We start from the raw sequence: 21,370 nt of genomic DNA on the forward strand, positions 1-21,370 counted from the left end.
CAGGAATATCGCGGCTGCTCGTATGTACGACGCAGCGAATGTGTTTACTTTTCCATTAAGCCTGCAACGGATCCTGCACTATATCTGAATCGCTAAAACGCGCATCTAGCCGCACTATAGATATATATATATATGTACCCTAGCTACTAAACGGAGAGGAAGAATCGATGCTGCGCAATTTTTAAATATTCCATTTCCAATTTCTCCATTTTTCCAAACATAAGAACCAAATCACGATAATCGCACATTCGGCGGGATGCAAAGCGAAAGTTTAATGCATGTATACCAAATAGAATATCCGCCCTCGTGCAAACGGGTCGTTCACTTTGCAAAGAGTCATCGATCCACTTTTTGTCAGCTTCACTGAATTAATCTCGCTATATGCGTTTTATCGGCTCGTTGTACACTCTAAAAATCCTAAAGAATTCTATTTTTAGGAGATCGACCCGTTGGAAAATAAAAATAATCCCACTGATAACGCTCGATTAAAAATATTCTCGAGTATAATTATATAATTAATAATATGCATATATATAGATGAGCTTCCCGTGCTTTGTTTATTTTCAGGAAATGCATGGATCGTGTCCAAAGGGAGTTTTGGGATTTAGCAGCGAAGCCTAGATGCGACAGGTGTCTTTATCGCAACATAGAGGGTTGTGTGTATATACAAAAAGGGAGAGGAAGCTTTCGAGCTTGCAAAGGGAAAAATTGATCGGGTGTTACCGGAGAGAGTTTCGAGTGGCCCATTTCCCTTATCACGATAAAGTCAGCTCGGCTTGGCTAGTGCTGTGACAACAGGTTGTGGCGAGAGAGCAGAGTGAGTAGCCGGTGAGGGAGTGCAGGGTGTGACTCATTTGTACGGCTGGCCGATCAGTCTCGTCGCGGATCTTCAACGCGATGGATCGAAGATCGCGCGCGATATTCGACGAACAAAGTGAATCTGGCTTGTGATCCAAGCTTGGCGAAGCTTTCGCGCGACCCGGCCGAAATATGGACGTGGAACTCGTGACGAGGGCCTCGCTAACTTCCCTGCAAAAGGTCGACGATGGCAGGATCGTCTCACCCAACAGCCTTGACGAGTGGACCTGGTCCAGCCTCAGGGTAAGCCTCCTTCGCCAATATTTTCTCTCCTCTCGTCTATGACAAAACTGCCATTTTTTATCATCAACATTCATCGGCGTATCGTTCAAAATTCCCGCCATTTTTTCCTGGAGATTGTATTATTTTCATTCGAGTGATTCACTGATGTACCTCTCGTGTTTACGTGAGATTTTGGCTTGGACAGAGATTATTGTTTTATTAATTTAGCCAGGCTAACTTAGATTTGTGAAATATTTAGGCGTTGATCGGTAGATAGTGGACTTGCACGATTCGTCGTCTTGGTACAGATTTTTATTTTCCCTTGAAATTACTGGACATCTTTTGTATATAAAGTAAGACTTGTAAGCAAAAACAGAGTCTGCTACTTTACTGATATAGGAATATGGGAATGAAAAACTAAATGCTGATCAAGATTGAACCAATTTGATCTTTCCAACATCAACATTTTTCGAAATTCTCGCCATTGTTTTGTATAAATTTTCTTTTTATTTTTACACGAATAAAAATCTTTCTAATTGTATATATCAGACTCCTAAATTTGGGCAAGGAGTATTAATTTATAAATTAATGAAAGGTAAGCACAATATAGGTGCTGATCTAGTAATTCCAGCAAATTACACCGATTCAAGATTAGCATTAGATAATATCATTATTATCTATCCAAAATTCGTAGAATTTTTTCATTTTACTTTCCACTTTATCCTGACGCTAATAGATCGTAGTATATACGTGAGATTTAAACTCGCTTCGTTATTAGTATACTAATTCCTATCACATTTCTCGAAGCTCTCGTGATATTTTCATCCAGATGTTTATTTTATCCCAGCGTTATAACTGAAATTTCTGTCTCGTCTATTTTTCATATTTAAGCAGAAGCAGAAACTGTTATTTTACAAAATTTTCAAAGAGAAAGAAAAACTAGGTTAATTCGCGCGCAATGCTGCACGACGAGTGCATATAACTTCCAATTTGAGAAAAGTTTCTTCGCGTGGGTGCCAGACTTAAACAACGAGCATGTTTCGTTGAGCTGCTATTTATCGTCTTTTTAGAACGTGCTTGTTTTCCATTGAACACCTATTGGTATAAAACCTTGAGTCGGTCGAGCCACGGAAAATCGTCCAGTGTACTTGTACTTGTTTCAGAGTAAGAAAGAAAAACTCTTAGATAAGATTACCTAGGAACTGAAACATTAGCTGCACATATTTTATCTTCAATAATATGTCACTGTGCACGCTGAAAAGTTTGATAATGCTAATTTAAAGGAGGAGTGAATGCGCAAATGCAGAGTGCATTTGGCGTTATTGCCATTGCTTCCTCTTCCTTTCGATTTTCTTAAGGCGAATCTATTATTAGGTCTGACTGCGAAGAACCGCTTTAACATCGTACCCCGTTGAATTTAAAGACTATTGTTTGCGATAATTTACGTCTAGTATAAATAAATAAGCTAAACTCTGCGTGTGTATATAGTGTGTAATAACACAGGTCATTCCATCATAGCTAGAAACGTAAAATGAAAATGCTGGATGATTTATATACAAAAGTGTCTGAAACATTATCGTTTATTTCAATATAATTTTGCAAATATTCACGAAGCATTTTTTTCTTAATTAAACAAAAATTGCACAAAGGATTTTCCTTGGAAAAGCTTGAAAGGGGGTTGAACTATTTTGCGATAAGGCGCGAACACGAAAAAACAAACAAATTGATTATCGTAAAATCATGAGTGTATAGTGCGAAAAGGGATAATTCAACGTGACTAAAAGCCATTATCACTGATCAATCGAACGATGAAACCTCGAGTAGCCGGAAGTCATATCGCTTTTTTATTTGAGGAATACTAGGATTAAATGTCATTTTCTAGGATTCCATTGATCACCCTAGTGGGTATTATCAATATGTTATCTGTGGCATAGGCGAAAGAAACTTGGTAAAAGCTTCGTTCCATTTTTTTTTTTTTCAATTAATCCGATTGACACTGAAAGTACTAGTACGTTCGATGAAAAACAGTAGAAATTAACTTTGTCCAATTGATTATTTTAATCCTTTGGATTTGACGAATAATAGTTTTAAACATTATCAGCAATAAATGGCTTAATTATTATCGCGTGAAAGCTAGTAAAAACATTATTGCGTGATTAATTGCATTAGTAGTCGTTTTATCAGTGATAGTGTATCGATATGTTCAAACCGGCCTTAGGACGAAATCAAAATTTCCCAGCCGAATTTTCATTCCCACACTCAGCTTACGTGACCACGCCAAGACCTTATTAGTTTTCACTGCAAGGTATTCAGTTTAAGTGTCACTACCCAGTAAAGTTATTTCAATACAATTAGCATTTGGCAATGAAGATTCTAGATACAGTAGTACAGCCTTTAAATACAGCTGGTAATCTGAATTGTTCGTGAACTCATTGATAAGCTTTACACGATTTAACAGGTGAGTCAAAACCTAGGCGAGCCCTCTGCTCGACGAATTTAGGTAAATCAGTGTTGAATCGTGCTTGTGGTACAAAAGAAAAGGATTTTTCAGTACACGTAAAGAGCTACCAGTGGATAGAACAAAATAATTATAATCTAGAATCATAAAAAAGATGTCTTTCTCTTTCTAAAATCGTTCGTTATATCCATTGATGAAAATCAGGATTTTAAGAAAATAGTTAAATGGCGAGCAGAATGCGGTTGGTAGTCTGAATTGTTCGTGATCTCATTGATATATGCTTTGCACGATTTAACAGGCGAGTCCAAAACTCTGATTAAAGGACTCGGGTAAATCAGCGTTAAATCGTGTTTATAACCACCGATGTGTCTATGGATTGTAAATCAAACATATTGCCGCGTTTATAAAGAAATGTAAAGAAAACATTGATAAGAAATTCAATGACATTGATAATAATTAAAAATGTTCAAGAATAAAGAATATAGTGTTTATGAATGAATATTTGATAATATGTAGAATAGAGAAACTCTGATGGGTTTTGTAAAAAGGATGACGGGAATTAAAGATCAATATTCGTGGAAGGATTGGTGCGTTGTAGGGAATTGTCGAAACGCACGCGCGAGATGCAGGAGAGCTTCAATGGCAGCGCGAAAGCCTGTTCTTTCGGGCGAAAGCTCCCGAGGTCGACTCTCCACGCTCAGCGGGGGTAGGGAACGAGGGCAATGACGTATCAAGGTCTCGGAGGGCCCGAGGTCACTTTGAATTTTAAAGGTCCTCGTTCGTACCCTCACGTTTCGACGATAAAGTACCAAAGTCGTCTAAAACTCTTCGCACGTACGAGCAAAAAAAGTACCATATTTTCCCATTGAAAGAAAAAAGAAATAAAAATTTCCCCCAAAAAATGTCAAATATTTCTTCGATTACACAATGATAGACAAAAATATATACATATATGTTATATATACTATGAGTGTGGCTGAATAATGTATGCACTACTCGGTGCTACATTAATTTTTATTGCAAACTATTATATCTTCGTATTTGGAGATATGATTTCCGGCTAGGTAAGTGTTTATTAGCGAACGTTAGCACCCAGTGCTTCATTAGCCAGGACTGTTTCGAGCGGAGAGTGCGACTGCGCAGCAAAAACTCGGCTTATCTCTTCGATACATAATTTGTGTCCCTGCCAGGCATAGCCACCCTGCACGCGTGTCCAATCGGTCGTATCCGCTGACAGTATTCGGATCGCGAGAAAAGTGTACGAGACGAAAAGCTCCGAAGTTACCGTAAAGTCTCAACTAATTCTTCGAGAAACACTGATTCTCGCTAGCTGGTATTTCGCAGCAAGTGAAAAAGTGATTATAAACGTTCCAATTGTTTGTTATACTCTGTCTGTTGGAGTCGATCCTTCCGAGTTTGCACGATGATTAAAATCGGTTGAGGAGCAAAAATCGCGCTTGTTTTTTTTATTTTGCCGGCACAAGAACGACACATGTGGAAATTCCATGACACGTTCAGCCGAGTAAAGGCCTTTGGTAAGCGAGTAAAATTTGTTTCGTAAATTATCAGACCATCGAGATCAGCAGAACCCTCTCTGGGGCTAACTCCAAGGAAGTCCTTGATACACTAACCGCAGGTCCGAGATAATAAACGTTTGTCCAAGTTCAAAAACAATCCTCTTATCGATATAATGAGTAAGAGAGTTGAAATCATTTGGTATAAATGAGTTGCAAACGGGAAGTCGATGGTAATTAAGTAATCGTGCTTCCGTTCAGACGTCTGCATTATTATTTATATAATACACTGACAGGAGTATTATGACTCAGATTCTCTTAATGTTTCTTTGAGTGTCGCAGAGTGATTATATACGTATAATATATTTGGCTAACGCAACCTGAAACGCCATGCAGCAAATATATCATAAAATAAGACAAATCTCGCGAATCTCTCAATTTTTCCCATGACTCTATCTCTCTTGGGAATCAAGAGCTTCAGACGTGATTTAATTCCACACACACACACACACACACACACACACATATTTACACGAGTGAAATAAAAATTTACATAAAACACTGGGAAGATCCTGAATAAAAAGTTTAAAAAATATAGTTAATAATTTAAGAAAAACATCCGTAAATAATACCTGCTGATAACGATAAAAGAATTCTAAAAGATACTGATAATTATTTGTATCGAAATTATATCTTTTTCTGATAAAATTCAATACGAAAATTTGCAAATAATTCATTACGTTAAACTTGCCATATCATATACGTTCAAATGGGAGCCTGTATCAAGTTTTCAATTTTACGTGTAAATTTTTTCTATCTTCTTTATCACGCAAAAATTTATCTCGAATAATGATCTCGCCAGAGTAGCTACGGTTTTGTAACAATAATAATAATAATAATTGAAAGTACTCTTGCGACAAGATGTAAATTACTCGGTAGCTATATCCGTGCCAATTACTTAGAATTCATTCCAATTAGACTATCCGCAATTAAACGTACAGATACGCTTCTCACCTGTCATCCAGTGCACTCGCACTGAGGAAAAAGTTATCCCAGCATCGCGGACTCGTTATTGGAAAACCCAGTTTATAAATTCAATAATCTCCTAAGTTTATCTACACAATTAAAACTATAAGTTTTCTTTTAATAGAAACAATTGATGTATTTTTTAATCGGATAGAGCTCGACCAGTTTACATGTAGAATTTTTTTATCAACAATTTCACGAAAGTTTTCATTTTTAGAAACAATTCAAGTACAAGAGTTTGGAGAAGCTTTACACGATTTATCAGAGGAGGCTGCAGTATGGTTACCTTTCGCTCTTCGTCCTGTTGCAATTGGTGCTCGGATTCGTTTACACGATTGTCTTAATCACAATGGTAATATTACAAAGTTGTTAAAAACAGAAGGAACTTTCAAGATTATTAATAAATCTTACCGATTGATTTTCTCTATTTGCAAGCTCACAAGTTATCTGTGTTTTTTTCTGTCTCAGGTCAGTATCGAGAATTGCCTGCCAGACGTCCTAATTTCAAGCATAGTGGGTGCTCTGCTTTGTCCCGTGATAGCTCTGTCCTTCAGGTCAAAAATCATCTCAAGGAATACGTATTTGCCAGTATTACTGTCCTGCCTGATCGTCACGCTGCTGGTAATCGGCGACCTGGCCGTACCTCTCTATTACACTCTCCGCACTGACGAGGACATGCCCAACAGGACGATAAGGTACTTTACGCGATAAAGAAGAAAATGAGAAAATTCCTTACATATACTGTATACATATACACACATAATATCCCCAAAGCCGGGTTTAATATTTATCGCTAACCTTCATTCACCATACTGGCTGAATCATTGCGACAAAATTCATGCATTCATTGATAAAACCGAGCAACTCTAATGATCCATACTGCAAAATCTTTTATCGATCGACATCTCGCTCTATTTTATCTTAACAACTTGGAATTGTCAGATTAATTTTGTCCTACTTAGACAGACACCTTATTATTTTCATTCAATAATATGCTCGGAATGTCAGCTGATTGGTTATAGTATACAAGGTGTCCCGTTAGATCCGTGCCAAACCCATAAATTCATTTAAAATGAAGAATTTTATGAATGAAATTCTTATATCATTTTTTTTATCTAGCAGTTAATTAAAAAGTTATTAATGATTACGAATTTTGCGACTCTAGTCATTTTATTGGTAGAACTATCTGACGATGTTCTCCTATTGTTCAGCGATTGCTTGGATAACTAAAGAATTAATAGAAATTTTCAAATAAAGGAATTTTTGTTTCTTATAATAATTATTGAGTTTTAATTGAAGAGCTAAATACAAAATGGTATAAGACTTTGATTTTTAAAATCATCTGCTTCGTTTGAATATTAATCGGACACCCGGTATATATGTGTATATTTATCACTTATTTACAGACCATCGTTCGCAACACACGCACTCCTGGCATGTTACGTGTTTCTACCATTGACGGAAAATCTGCACGCGTTCGTTCTTGGAGTAACAGCGACCATGTGTTATCTGGCTACTCTGTCGCTAATCACTTATAAAAATACATCCTATCAAGTTAGCAAGGTGCGACCTAAGCAATAATTGCAATATCTGCTATCTTCAGAGCAATGTTTAACGAAGCGGCTATCGTGTATTTCAGATTCTCACCGATGCTCTGTATTTTATTTGCGTGAACGGCCTGGGACTTTACTTCAGGTTCATGAACGAGGTTGTCATCAGGAGATCATTCCTAGATCGTCGGAAATGCGTAGAATCGACGCTAAGATTGAATTATGAAAAGGATCAAGAGGTAAATCGCCATATTTCTCATCGGGTAGTATATAGTTTCTAAAACGCTCCTAAAACGTTCCTATGTGTCAGATTGATTCCAAGAACGTTTTAGAAGCGTTGTTGACACTATGTAAACTGTAATGTACAATAGACCATATTTAACGTATCTGTTCGCATGTCATTATCGGGAGGAAACATTTCAGGAACAATTGACGAGGAGCATTCTACCGCAACATATCGCCGCCAAGATCAAAAAAGACTTTAGAGATATTTTCAAGTTTATAGAAGAGCATAAGAAGCCACCACCCAAGGGAAGGCCACACAAGTAAGAACTGTAATTTATTGCAAAATGCGTCGAGTAGAATACACGTGGTATTGTAACCTGTGGATTATTCAATGACGAACAACTTAAATATCTGAAGTTACAACTATATATTAATATGAACGTCGAAAGAGTGCAAATGAATTAGGCATAGTGAATAAGTTAGGACCAGGAAAGTGTGAATATCACCGATGCACTCAAAACTGTACTATTCGAATCTTGTTCGATTATATGCCGAAGTCCACGTACACTTATTGTACGACGCATCACAATTTCGAGTCATTATATAGGTGTGTTTTCTTCTTAAACTTGAAATTATATGGACGAAGAGGTTGTGCCATAGTAATCCCAGGCTCCCAGTACAACGGCCAGCAGAGTGTAATTAGCACTAGCAGACTAGCTCCCGGGGCCGGTAACCGATGGAAAAGATTGATAGATTCCTTCTGTCATTGGACGATCGATTATGTGGTCCTGAGCCAATGGTGAATTACGGCCATTACGGAAAATCTCGAAATCGAATGTCACCTACCGAAGAATCACGACGGTCTACGGAAAAATTCTGTCACAATTCTGTTTCAAGTTTCACGTTGCTTTGTATACTTTGTTAGGGCAACTCCGTTCTTCCCCGAAGTAACGCGCGTGTGGCTTGAGGCCGCAAGATTACGATTGACTGCATGCAAACGCATAACTGATGTCTCATCGTAGTAAGAAAGCGGTTTATGTTTGCACGTCGCCGTTATGCATGATGTAATTTTTAGATTTTTTTTTTTTCGTTCGAGTGCAAAAACTACTAAAAAGTGTATTATTGAAGAAAAGAATTTGGTGTAGAATTTGGGCACTACCCTTAACAGTGTCCTTCAGAAGCCCATTATGTGTTATAATTGATTTTGATTCAGAAATTTAAATTATACGCAGGGAAGCCTCTTCTTATTGGTTCACTATGCCAAATTGATTCATAGGCCATTCTAGCTATACTGTAGTATAGAAATTAGCAGAGGAAGTACATACGTATCGAAGTTAGCTAAAATGTTCTATGAATCAATTTGGTCAATTTTTGGCACAGTATACTATGCGATTAATTAAGTCCAGAGCCAACCGCTAAATTTATTTTACGTTCCTGCGTGAGAAATTTGTTTTAATGAATCGGGAGTATCATTTTTCTCTTCTATACGTTTGCCCTAGCATCATTCCCGGAAATAGGGTACATAGGGAACATGCCAGTTTGAAAAAACAAGATTTGGCGAAGAAGTAGCCCTCTCCCAAATTTAGCACGTAAGTTGTAAACAGTAGTTTCAGGATTCCAGCTGTGCTGCGTGTATTTACATGGCATTGGCTAAACAGCCAATGTAAAATACCAGTAGCGAGGAACAGAACATTTTTTATTGTACATATTATAATTTTCTATCTAGCTCCCTATTATTCTGTCCAAATCACGAAATTTCAGATTCCTTCCCCCTCACCGAGCTGGCATTTCGTCTTATTCAATGAAGAAAGAGTAGAAGAGAGGAATAGAGACGAGTTAGGAATAGGCAAGGCTATAGGCTTAAATACGGAAAATCCACTGTGTTACAATATATAACTATGTGTATTTACATAAACGCAGCCGGCATATGGATAAAATAGAATAAATATTTTTACATTTTCAAGTGCTTCACTCGCGATCAAATAAAATAAACACAACGTTCTATTTCAGCGATCTCTGCGTTGAGATGCACAATAACGTGAGCATTCTTTATGCGGATGTTGTGAATTTTTCTGGATTGACCGTGACGCTCCCGGTTCGAAAACTCGTCGAAACTCTCAACGATCTTTTTGGCAGCTTCGACGAAGCTTCCGAGAGGCACAATGTATTAAGGATAAAATTTCTCGGTGATTGTTATTACTGCGTTAGTGGAGTACCAACACCAAACTCAGAGCATGCCAAAAGCTGCGTAGATCTTGGTATGTGAATGACCGAACCGTACAAAATAACTCAACTATACAGAGCAGTGAATTTTCAATAGTAAGACATGATTCACGTTACATCGGATCGAGTTCGAGCCGTGCTGCTATTTCAAATGTTTAATTTGAAAGTGGTAGAAACTCAGTTTAAAATAAAAATTCGATAGGATAGCCTCCTCGAAATACAGATTTTCTTTTCCAAAAACTCTTAACGAATAGGATTGGTAAAAAAATATTGGAGTTATTCTATTTTCGCCACGTTCGAACTAAAACAATGAAAAACGAAATCTACTCGAATACAGTACAGTGCAACATGAATCTGGTCTTGAGTTAGTGTTTTTTTGCTGCGCTACGCGAAATTGGTGCAATTAGTTGAAATAAAACAAGCCATGTTTTCTCCAAGTAATTGCACTAGTGCACCGAATAAAAACAGATCTCTGATGAAAGTATTTGTTGACAGGATTGGACATGATCAAGATTATAAGAGAGGTACGAGCAAGGGTACGTCGAGAGAGTGGTGTGGATGTAAATATGAGAATAGGAGTGCACTCTGGCAATATCATCTCGGGAATACTGGGAGCTAACAAATGGCAATACGACGTTTGGTCACGTGACGTAGTAATAGCGAATAAAATGGAACAGACTGGGAAACCGGGTAAGGTCCACGTGACTCAACAGACACTGGATCTCATAGATGCCAGCGAATACGATTGTGTCCCTGTAGAGACCTTGAATGATGAAGTGCTGAAGAAGTACGGAATCCAGAGCTACCTGATTACGCCTGTGCTTACGGATTTGCCACATTCGCAGGTGCGTTATTTATTCATTTTTCGGTCAATTTGCATCGCCCTGTTTCTTCTCTTTAAGCAATTTGTCAAGTTCCTACGCCACTGATGCCTCTTTCGCGAACTTCCGTTGAGTATTTCGTGTCTTTGACAGGCGAACCTTGTTGCAGAACAGCGAGAACAGTTTGACTATTATGGCACCGGACTCTCCACCGCCGGTTAACAAGCACTACATGCGATATTACAGTGTGAGGCCACCGCCCAGTGTCATATCAAGCTCGAGAAACAGCAGACGCCTAACTTCAACGGTAAACAATCACGCGGACGTGTTCGCTGGCACCTACAGACGTCGAACTCACTTTATGGACTCCTGTCTCAGGGACTACCACCTGATGCTAAAAGCCGCCGATGCGGAAATGGAAAATGCCATTAAACAAATGCCGCTCAGCAAGTGGGAGTAAGATTTTTCTATACCCTTCTTCACTGTATTCATTTGTATTTACCATATTGGAGCAAAAATCGTTTGATTCAAATTAATCTTTATTTGAAGAGTGCCAATTAAAGTTATACTTGGTTTTGATCAGAAAATCTCTGATTGAATTTTAAAAATATTATTTGAATCAAATCAAAGTTTATCTGATTAATTTCATTGTAATATCGACCGAGTAAGTATTTCATCGGCACCATTCAAAAGAGGATACATTTGATGAATCAAATGTTTTTTTTCTCAGTGCTACTTCTAGTTTTACACCTGGTTTCTACAATCCTAGGCAATGGTGTAAGTGGGAGCATATCAATCCTTTATTCCTGACATTCCAAAAGTGGAGCTGGGAAATACCATTCTTAAAGGAGCCTGACCCTTTGTTCAAGTTTTACATCGGTTGTGCCGCTTTTGTACTGTTCTTCATGGGTCTAATCTTTCTCGTTCCGACCCTAACTCTTTCACAGTAAGTAGAAAAATTTGCTAGATTTTTTAGAGAATCTTATTATCGCGGAAAAGAAATGTAAAAAGAACTTTGGTTTGCTCGTTACCGCAGGTGGCATATGAGTACAACGGTTGGTTATTCCGCAGCGATGTTGTTTCTCATTGCTCTGATGCCACTGACGTGGATGCACTTTGCATGGAATCGCTGCAAAGATCCTCATGACGAACATGAAGGACACGTTCCCCAACCGAGAAATAAATTACTCTACTTCTTTTATCAAACCAGTGTCAAGGCAAGTAATTCTGTCTTCTGCGCGGAAAGAATTTGTAAGCTTTCATTAAAGTAATTATTTTTTTAATATCTGTGTGTGGGTGTGTGTGAAATATGGAATTTACCCTTTATCTTCCCGAAACGATAATTATAACTTCTTGACTTAATGCGAAATATTCTTAATTTAGATAAATTACGATTGATTTAATTTAAAATTTACTATTTGCGATTTTAGCTAATACTTCAATCGGTATGTAGCGTATTTCTGAAAGTTTAATGATTTTTTTCAAATTACAGGTAGTTTGGAGCGCATTTTTGAGAACGGTACTGTTTCTGGTCATAACGATTATGCTTGCTGCCTGTGCCATGTTCGATATGATTGTAAGCGATACTTTTTATAAATAATTTTCTTTAAAAATTTGTTATTCGCGTGATCACTCGGTGGATTGATTAATTTTCAGTTTGAGTGCGAGAATGTGAACTACTTAGCCAACAATAATATAACCTCGAGCATTGCAGAGATCGGGGCGGCCAAACTTGATTGCATATCTACACCTTGGGTAAGATTATTTAGTAGGTACACGTAAATTGTAAGTTTACTCAAGCTAGATACTCAGCTCAACTCAATGTAACATCGATGGGATTTTGCAATAATGCTTTTAGCAAATGACGGAGACCTGTTCACTGGCGATTCTTACCAGTTTCCTCTTCCTCAGAGTTCATTATGTCTTAAAACTTGCAATTGGCATACTCATAGTGGCATTTTACGCTTGGAATGTCTGGGTCAATCGATCTTTCGTATTTCAGGTGATTATTATCATTTTTGTAGAAACTATGCATGTCGCTTGTCATTGTTCCACTTAATAATTTGCACTAATTTGTCTGTATGCAGTCTGGTGAAACGTGGAACCCGCATATGGAGCCAAGACTGGCACACGTTTTAAGCGTAATTTTCCTAACGTTCTCTTTGCATCTGATTGATCGTCAGGTGAGCTCGTTAAACTTGTCTTTTCTTTCCAGCGAAACGTCCATATTCACTCTGTTTAATATTTATTTAGGCAGAGTATCTCAGCAGGCTTGACTATCAATGGAAACGACAACTCACGAAGGAACAGGATGAAGCTTTTCACACTAGAAATGCAAATAAACTTTTGCTTCGAAATATACTACCGGAACACGTTGGTTCGTATTGAAAAAATTGCTAAGTAGCATGAAGTAAAATATTGCTATTAATTAGCCGTGTTTTTAGCTGAATTCTACTTGAACATGAACAGAACGGAGGAAAACGAGCCATATCACGAAGCACATAATAACGTTGCAGTGATGTTCGCTTCTTTGACAGATTTATCAATTGACGAGAGCAATATTCTGATTGACCTCAATGAAATAATATGTGAATTCGATAAACTTTTATTTGAGCCATATTACGTTTGTCGGATAGAAAAAATCAAGATTGCAGGTATCAAGTTGAATATTAAATAGTATAATATTAGTTTTACTTCAAGTCGCAACATTAGCTTTAATTGATTTTTTCAATGAAAAAGGTACTACATATATGGCAGCTTGTGGTTTGGAGGCAAATCGTCGTGATTCCATGCACAGTAACGAAAGTGACGAGAGTTTTGGTGACAATGTTGTTAAAGTTATGGCACAATTTGCTGCACAAATGATGGCTGTACTCGATAGAATGAGCGCGGAATCTTTCTCAACCCCTAAGCCTTACAAGTAAGCATTACCATACAGAAATAATTATTAAGCTATTATCAATAGACAAATTTTTGTAGTTTCTGAGATATGAAATTTATTCCCAATATTTCTGAAATTATATTTAGCTTCATAATCTAATTTTAAACATTTTTAGTACAGATAAATCATGATCGATTCATTTAATAAAATTTTAATGAATGTTTACTAATTACAATCAGATATTTACTTTTTGCCAAATATTTCCTTCAACTTATTAAGTTTGTACTGTTTTAGTCAATATAAACTAATTTTTCTCATTATCAAAAATTGTTTTATTAGTGGATTATTAGAGGAAAAACTAAAGTTCTATTGTTGTTCCTAGATTGAGAATCGGAATATCACACGGTGAAGTTACAGCTGGTGTTGTGGGTGCGCAGAAACCATTGTACGATATTTGGGGTGATGCTGTCAATATGGCCTCGAGGATGGACACCACAGGTTTGCCTGGAAAAATACAAGTACGATTATTTCAGTAAAACTCGTAAGTTTATGTGCTTCCGTTACTCTTAACAGCAGTCGTAGTAATATCGTTGTTGTTGATGCTCAGGTTACCGCAGAAACTGCAGCAGTTCTTGAACAGCAAGGCGTTAAATGTTATCTGCGTGGCGACACCTACGTGAAACCAAAGGGTTACGTGACCACATATTTTGTAGGCGTGGACGAAAAACGGCAGCTACTACGAGTCGATTCCGTGGAGGAGACTAGCTTATGACACGAACGTGTTAAAGCGAGCATTTGACTTTATATTAAATAAGAAACTCATGATATCAAATGTTTCCAAAAATTCCGTCCTGCGTAGATTAACGAGCAGAACGGAGAGACCAAAGAAAAAATCTAGGAGACCAAGTATTCATCGCTAGACCTCTTATATTATATTAGTAAACAAGAAATAGAAAATCTAGTACTTCAAATTACTTTACAACTAAATGCAAAAGTCATTTGTCAATAATTATTTTAATAATCAAGTAATTTCAAGCGATGATTTAAGTCTCCATTATATGAAGAATACTTAAGGTAGTAGTCTAGTAAATCGACCGGTTTTGCATGGTATTTTTCGGGAATTTTTTTGACTACCTAAATGAAATGCAAAAAATCTGAAAATTTTATATGTTGTTAATACTATATTGAATTATACAAAATTTTTTTTTTTTCATTTTTACGATATTTTATTTAAATTATATGGGGTCAAAATAGATGAAAAATAAAAAACATGTGCTGCTGGCCTGTGAGGTATCTCCAGTTTGGGTAACCGGAAACAAAAAAAGCAACGGATTATTGTTCAGTAGGATTGTCATTCTGGCAGGTGCTAGAAAAAATTAATTTGGTTGAAAAATAAAAAATGGCGGACTTCGAAAGAAAAAGGTACAATTTTTTGTGGAAATTGGGTTGCAAATTGAAAAACAATGGATGAAATAAAAATTATCCTAGCACCTGCCAGAATTACAGATGTGTAGAACAACCTGTGAAAATTTCAGCCCGATCGGTTCAATAGAAAATCTGTTATGCCTCGGGCCGACCGAGAAAACGTGTTTTCGAGAAAAACGCGTTTAAAGTTTGGCTAACAGAACTTTCATCCTCACACTAATCGTCGATCTTCGGTGTGTGTAACAAGCTTTAGGTCTCTTTATACGTGTCAAACGCGAGCATATATATTGTTATATTCTTTCGTATATCAAAAGGTATACGAAACTTCAAGGAAATATAAAGGTAATGAGTCATAATAGTGAGGAATAACCGTTAGCAGCTGTCGCGCAACTTACAGCGTTCAATTATGCGACGCTCTCGAATATATGTTATATCTTTGTTAATATTTTGAATATCGGTTTAAAATTTATACACCATATTCTCATGTTGGTGTACTATCGAAATATGAAAAAAAAAATTTTTCGACCCAAACAACTAGACTACTACCTTAAAAGAATTATTTAGATTTAATAAATGCGCGGCGAAGCGAAAGATTGTGTGTTTGACTCATAAAGTATATATAGTAAAAACAGAATGAACTCTATTTATCTTTGACCACAATGACGACAGTGAGATTTTTCGAAAATACATATTAAAATTAAAACAACCTTTATTATGTATGTAAATATATAGAGATATTTATTAATACAATAGATTCTATTAAAATTATACAGAGAATCTACATTTATTTTCAACCGTGACGATTGATACGACAAAAATATTTTAAATTTGTAGTTATAATTATTCATTATTTGATTGTATGGAAGTAACAACAAACTCAGAAATCTGTAAAACTTGTATGTATTATATTTGTTCCAACATCACCAAAAACCATTTATAAAACTGTCACATTTCTACACAATACCTAAAGTAAAGCTGTGGTACAGAAATTTGACCATTTTTCATGCAAAGTTTTTCGTCATGTTGTAGCAAAATATATTTTATCGAAAGGAAGAATAACTATATATATTTTTTTTATATCATACACGATAGCAACAGGCCTCTCTTGTTTATTTGTAAATACTTTTGTATATATTTTTTAAAAATTATATCTAATCCTAATACGTTATATATGATATTTAATTAAAATATTTATTACAAATTAAAGTGTTACTTGTTGTGTGTTTTTAATTTACCTAACATATTTTAAACATGCTTTATTAATCTGTCCGATCTAAGCTTTAAGATTACCAGGACATACTATGTACATACAGTGGGGTAGAGGTAATTTGAAAATTGACGCTTTGGTACATACCTTAAAGCTAATAGCGAATAGCGTTTGGAGCGTCTCCGTGAACGCACCTGCTCCAGTGGCTCCCCCCAGTTCCAATTTTCCACAACCATTCCCCATGTTCTGTTCCTTACTATTTCTGTTTGTGTTTCCTGCTGTTTCCTTTTAGTTAACTGCCCGGACGGATTGCCGGTGGACTGTGCTTGTTTAATTTACCTAGTGAAGTGATATTGTTTACTTTGAAAACAAAGCATTAAAATTTACAAATATGTTTAACCTAAGTAGTTCGCTGGTCAATGTTACATCGTCTACATCAAATCCTATGAAAGATTATGAGGTAGCTTCACCACCAGATGATTCTGTTTCTAGCCTCGCATTTAGCCCAGCATCTTTGGCACAAAATTTTCTTGTTGCTGGCTCTGGGGATTGTAATGTTCGTTGTTGGGAAGTGGAAAATACGGGTAAAACAATACCCAAGTCAATGCAAACTATGGCAGGCCTGTATTGGATGTTTGTTGGAGCGATGTCTGTTTGTTTGATCAATAGAACAATATTTTTTTTTAATTTAGAACAATAATCATGATGAAAGTATTTTCTGAATAGGATGGAACAAGGTTTTTTATGGCTTCCTGTGACAAAATGGTCAAGTGTTGGGATTTAGCATCAAATCAAAGTGTACAAGTAGCAGCACATGATGCTTCCTGTAAAAACATGCCACTGGATAAAAGGATCCAATTACTCTTGTCTAATGACTGGATCCTGGGATAAAACATTAAAAGTGAGCCTGTTATAATAATATTTATAGAAAACTGTTCATTTATAAGAAAAAATATATTTTCTAAAATTTTAGTTTTGGGATACACGTAGTCCTAATCCAATGCTCACAATCAATTTACCTGAAAGATGTTATTGTGCAGATGTTGTAAGCATTTAATGGTTCAAATATAAATATAATATAAATTTGAATAGTAATAATGTTTATTTTCCAGGATTATCCAATGGCTGTAGTAGGAACTGCAGCTCGTGGTTTAATAGTTTATCAATTGGAAGGTACCCCTCAAGAATATAAACGAGTTAGAATCACCATTAAAATATCAGCATCGTTGTATAGCCATATTTAGGGATAAGAAGAAAACTCCAACCGGTTATGCACTTGGTAGCATAGAAGGACGTGTTGCTATACAATATGTAAGTCCAGTAAAACCAAAAGACAATTTCACATTTAAATGTCATAGATCAAATGGTGCTCCAAATGGCTATCAAGATATTTATGCAGTAAGTTAATTTATGATTTGTTATTAAAACTTTCACCATGTTTCTCTCACATATATATATATATATATATATAAACATCAATATTCTATATATCCTTATTTTAGGTCAATGATATAGCTTTTCACCCAGTGCATGGCACGTTAGCTACTGTTGGCAGTGATGGTACTTTTAGTTTTTGGGATAAAGATGCTAAGAACTAAACTAAAACCTTCTGAACCAATGGAACAGTCAATTTCACGCTGTTGCTTTAATCATTCTGGTGAAATATTTGCCTACTCTGTTTCTTATGATTGGTCAAAGGTAATTTTATTTAACTTATACTAATAATTCTATTTTTTAAAGCTAATTTAATTTTTTTATAGGGTCATGAATATCCAAATCCAATGAAAAAGAACTACATATTCCTTAGGTCTTGTTATGATGAATTGAAGCCAAGAACCTCTTCATAGTCATAATTTTTATTTAAATGTACAAAGTTTTTACATAAGTTTAATAATTTTATTACTAAAATATTAAGGTTCTTGCAAATAAGAAGGTTTTTGTCAAATTCAACTAAACTTTATTTTTAATACATAAGCGCAAACGATCTTATTGCGTCGATTTCCATAAATCAACTGAACGTTCAACCTCATGAACAAATGTTTTCTCATGCTCCTAGCGACTATATCAGTTGTCTTTTAGTTTATTGATTAATCAATAAACTATTATTAGAAAAAAAATTATAAAAATTATTTTTACAAAAGCTATTAATAGAATTTGTTAGTGCAGTGTGACGAAATATTTTTGCTTTTTTAGATTTCCTATTGTACATTGAAAGTCAGTCAATCATTACAATATTCATACTCTACAAATAACAATTGCGAAATGTATATAATTTATTGTTTACATAATTGTTTCATTATTTTTATGCTATTTGTATGTGACATTTTTTTTTATTTTAAAATTCTGTTAAAATATGGATAATTAATATCATCAAAATATGTACAAATACTTTTGCTAAGTAGTTTATTTAATAAATATGTATAAGGTCCAAGGTATTATAAATACTGCAGTGCACTCGTGATCGTGAGGCGGCCATCTGGCGACGTTCGCGCCAAAGTGGGGACTGAGGAAAGCGGAAAAAAAGAGCTGAGAAGAGCGAGCAGCAGCCTGCAGCCCGCAATGACCCTCTCGTCTCTCCCTCTCTCAGCACGCCGCCCCAAATGCCCCGAATCCCCCCCGCCCCCAATGGTCCCGATCCTTAGCTCTCTAGGCCCGGTCTTACAGGTCTCAATTAAATTAATTATGCTAATAAATGTCACGCGGAATATACATATGTAGAGTATTTCGTATGATAGATTTTATGTTAAATATAATATATCATACGAAATACTCTACATATATTCCGCGTGACATTTATTATAGCATAATTAATTTAATTGAGACCTGTAAGATCGGGCCTAAGGCCCGGTTCCACAAGCCTTTTTTGATCTGGATTAAGTTAATTTTGCTATATTTTATGTCACATAGAATATAGCATAATTAACTTAATCCAGTTTAAACAAGGCTTGTAGAACCGGGCCTTAGCCTTTTAATTTGACTGAGAGAATCTTTAATGTGATTTGCTATTCTTTTGGTATAAATTAAATTCGAATTTTTAATAATGTTAAGGACATTTGTGTCATTAATTGATCCAGTTTCTTAATCACTTCCAACCAATAAAATCTAGTATGATTTAATAAGGGGCAATTCCAAAGTATGTAGTACACTAGTACTACAACCAATGCCAGATATGGCTTTTTCTAATGTTTCGATGCATTTAGGAACTGCTTTAAAAAGACACCAGCACTCTTACTATGTAGTGCTAATACGCGCGCCTATGTGTAACTCATCCTCGCTTATTTCGTATATACACAATGGGAAATTAAATCATATGTAGCTCAGGCATCAGATAGTGTAGTAATGAATTAAATAATATAATTCAACCCGGGAAAGAAAACTATAGTATAATTAACGGGAATCCGTATACCGACATTACAGGGCGAAAACTATTTCGCATGCAACGTCGTCATTTGTTGACGGATTCTAAAGTTATTACAGGTTTTTGGAAATGCCAGAAGCTTATCTACTAAGTTACGTTAGGAAAATTAACAAAAAATGAAAAAAAAAATTTTTGTTTAAATAAATATATTAACATTATTGAGAAACAACAATTAAATCGCAAAATCCCCCCAAGGTACTTTACTAGATAATGTTCATTCACGTTTCCAAAAAGTCCACAAAAATGCAAATCTGTCAAGAAATGACGATGCCTGCATGCAAAATAAATAATGGAAGAATTCCGTATTCGGGAAGTCGCCAACACGAAATTCTTCCATTATTTATTTTGCATGCAGCATCGTCATTTCTTGACAGATTTGCATTTTTGTGGACTTTTTGGAAACGTATGAACATTATCTAGTAAAGTACCTTGGGGGGATTTTGCGATTTAATTGTTGTTTCTCAATAATGTTAATATATTTATTAAACAAAAATTTTTTTTTTTCATTTTTTTGTTAATTTTCCTAACGTAACTTAGTAGATAAGCTTCTGGCATTTCCAAAAACCTGTAATAACTTTAGAATCCGTCAACAAATGACGACGTTGCATGCGAAATAGTTTTTCGCCCTGTAATGTCGGTATACGGATTCCCGTTAAGGTGTGGTGTGCTCTTGGCACTTCTACAAGATTCCCAAAGATCAGAAAATTAATTCGAATCATTTACTAATCGGAAGGGATCTTGTAGAAGTGAGCCCCCCCACCACGACAAGGTGGCACACCGTCGGGGAGGGAGGCGGCGCCGCCTCACCTGAAACAAAAAGAAAACAAAAAATATACTTGAAAAAACGAGTATTCAACCCGAAATGTGGAAGGATTTTCAAAGAAAATATTTCCACATTTCAGATTCTAATTAGGAATTTCAAAGACAGACAAAGATATAAATTAATAAAGCATGCTACAAAAGTGAATGAATAGAGAAACTAACTAAATTGTTACTTCTTTCTAGCTGTTAATTGAAAAGCTTCCTCCTCTCGAGCGTGAATGTTAATTCACACAAAGGTCAACCAGATCATGACTAATACTCTCCTCAGTGACTAATTACCCTTACTTTCTTTGTCCCTTGGTGTGGATCCGAGTTGTCACACGAAGAACTACTACGTCGAGGAAACGATTTACACATCAATAAAGATGGACCCCTATTAGGTGAACTTAATGAGCCAACGTCGAGAGTCCACAAGGTCAAAGTAAGTAAGGGTTGATAGTCGCTGAAGGAGGATCAGCCCGAGCCAGTTGACACTCGAGAGTCCACTTCTCAATAAACACCTGTACTTGAATTAACAATGAATGAAAGTAATAAAAGTAAATTTGCCTATCCTTGAAATTATTTAAATAAATGTGGACTTAAGTAGACGGAGAGTGTTTACTTCCTACTCCTTGGTAGCCTTGTTCTATAAGAGTCCTTCCTAAAACATAAAATAAATTAAACAAATATGAGAAATAAGAAAAGAATGTATTTGCCTGTACGTCTTCCTCCAACGACGGC

General features: G+C 36.0%; 1 protein-coding gene and 1 pseudogene across 3 annotated transcripts; both read left to right on the forward strand.

Moving 5' to 3' along the window:
• Nucleotides 1-759: 759 nt before the first annotated feature.
• On the forward strand, nt 760-16,366 carry LOC136785502 (adenylyl cyclase X E-like). Of its 3 annotated transcripts, none has more exons than XM_066746553.1 (20): nt 760-1,101; nt 6,296-6,430; nt 6,547-6,773; nt 7,485-7,641; nt 7,718-7,867; nt 8,052-8,173; nt 9,864-10,111; nt 10,572-10,921; nt 11,067-11,353; nt 11,628-11,843; nt 11,934-12,118; nt 12,394-12,473; nt 12,554-12,652; nt 12,756-12,899; nt 12,985-13,080; nt 13,151-13,274; nt 13,342-13,551; nt 13,637-13,817; nt 14,161-14,296; nt 14,386-16,366. In XM_066746553.1, the coding sequence occupies exons 1-20, from the start codon at nt 991-993 to the stop codon at nt 14,548-14,550; spliced, it is 3,423 nt and encodes a 1,140-aa protein (XP_066602650.1). In that variant the 5' UTR covers nt 760-990; the 3' UTR covers nt 14,551-16,366. The 3 variants fall into 3 exon arrangements, with proteins under 3 accessions (XP_066602650.1, XP_066602651.1, XP_066602652.1); XM_066746554.1 differs by having other exon boundaries at nt 761-1,101; nt 11,667-11,843; XM_066746555.1 differs by lacking the exon at nt 760-1,101 and adding an exon at nt 4,751-5,073.
• Nucleotides 16,367-16,801: 435 nt separating this feature from the next.
• On the forward strand, nt 16,802-18,257 carry LOC136785503 (protein Rae1-like; annotated as a pseudogene).
• Nucleotides 18,258-21,370: the final 3,113 nt, after the last annotated feature.

Source organism: Prorops nasuta, unplaced genomic scaffold (genome assembly GCF_024137725.1).
Source record: "Prorops nasuta isolate Cenicafe-Biocafe unplaced genomic scaffold, Cenicafe_Pnas_1.2 PNAS00432, whole genome shotgun sequence".
NCBI lineage: Eukaryota > Metazoa > Arthropoda > Insecta > Hymenoptera > Bethylidae > Prorops > Prorops nasuta.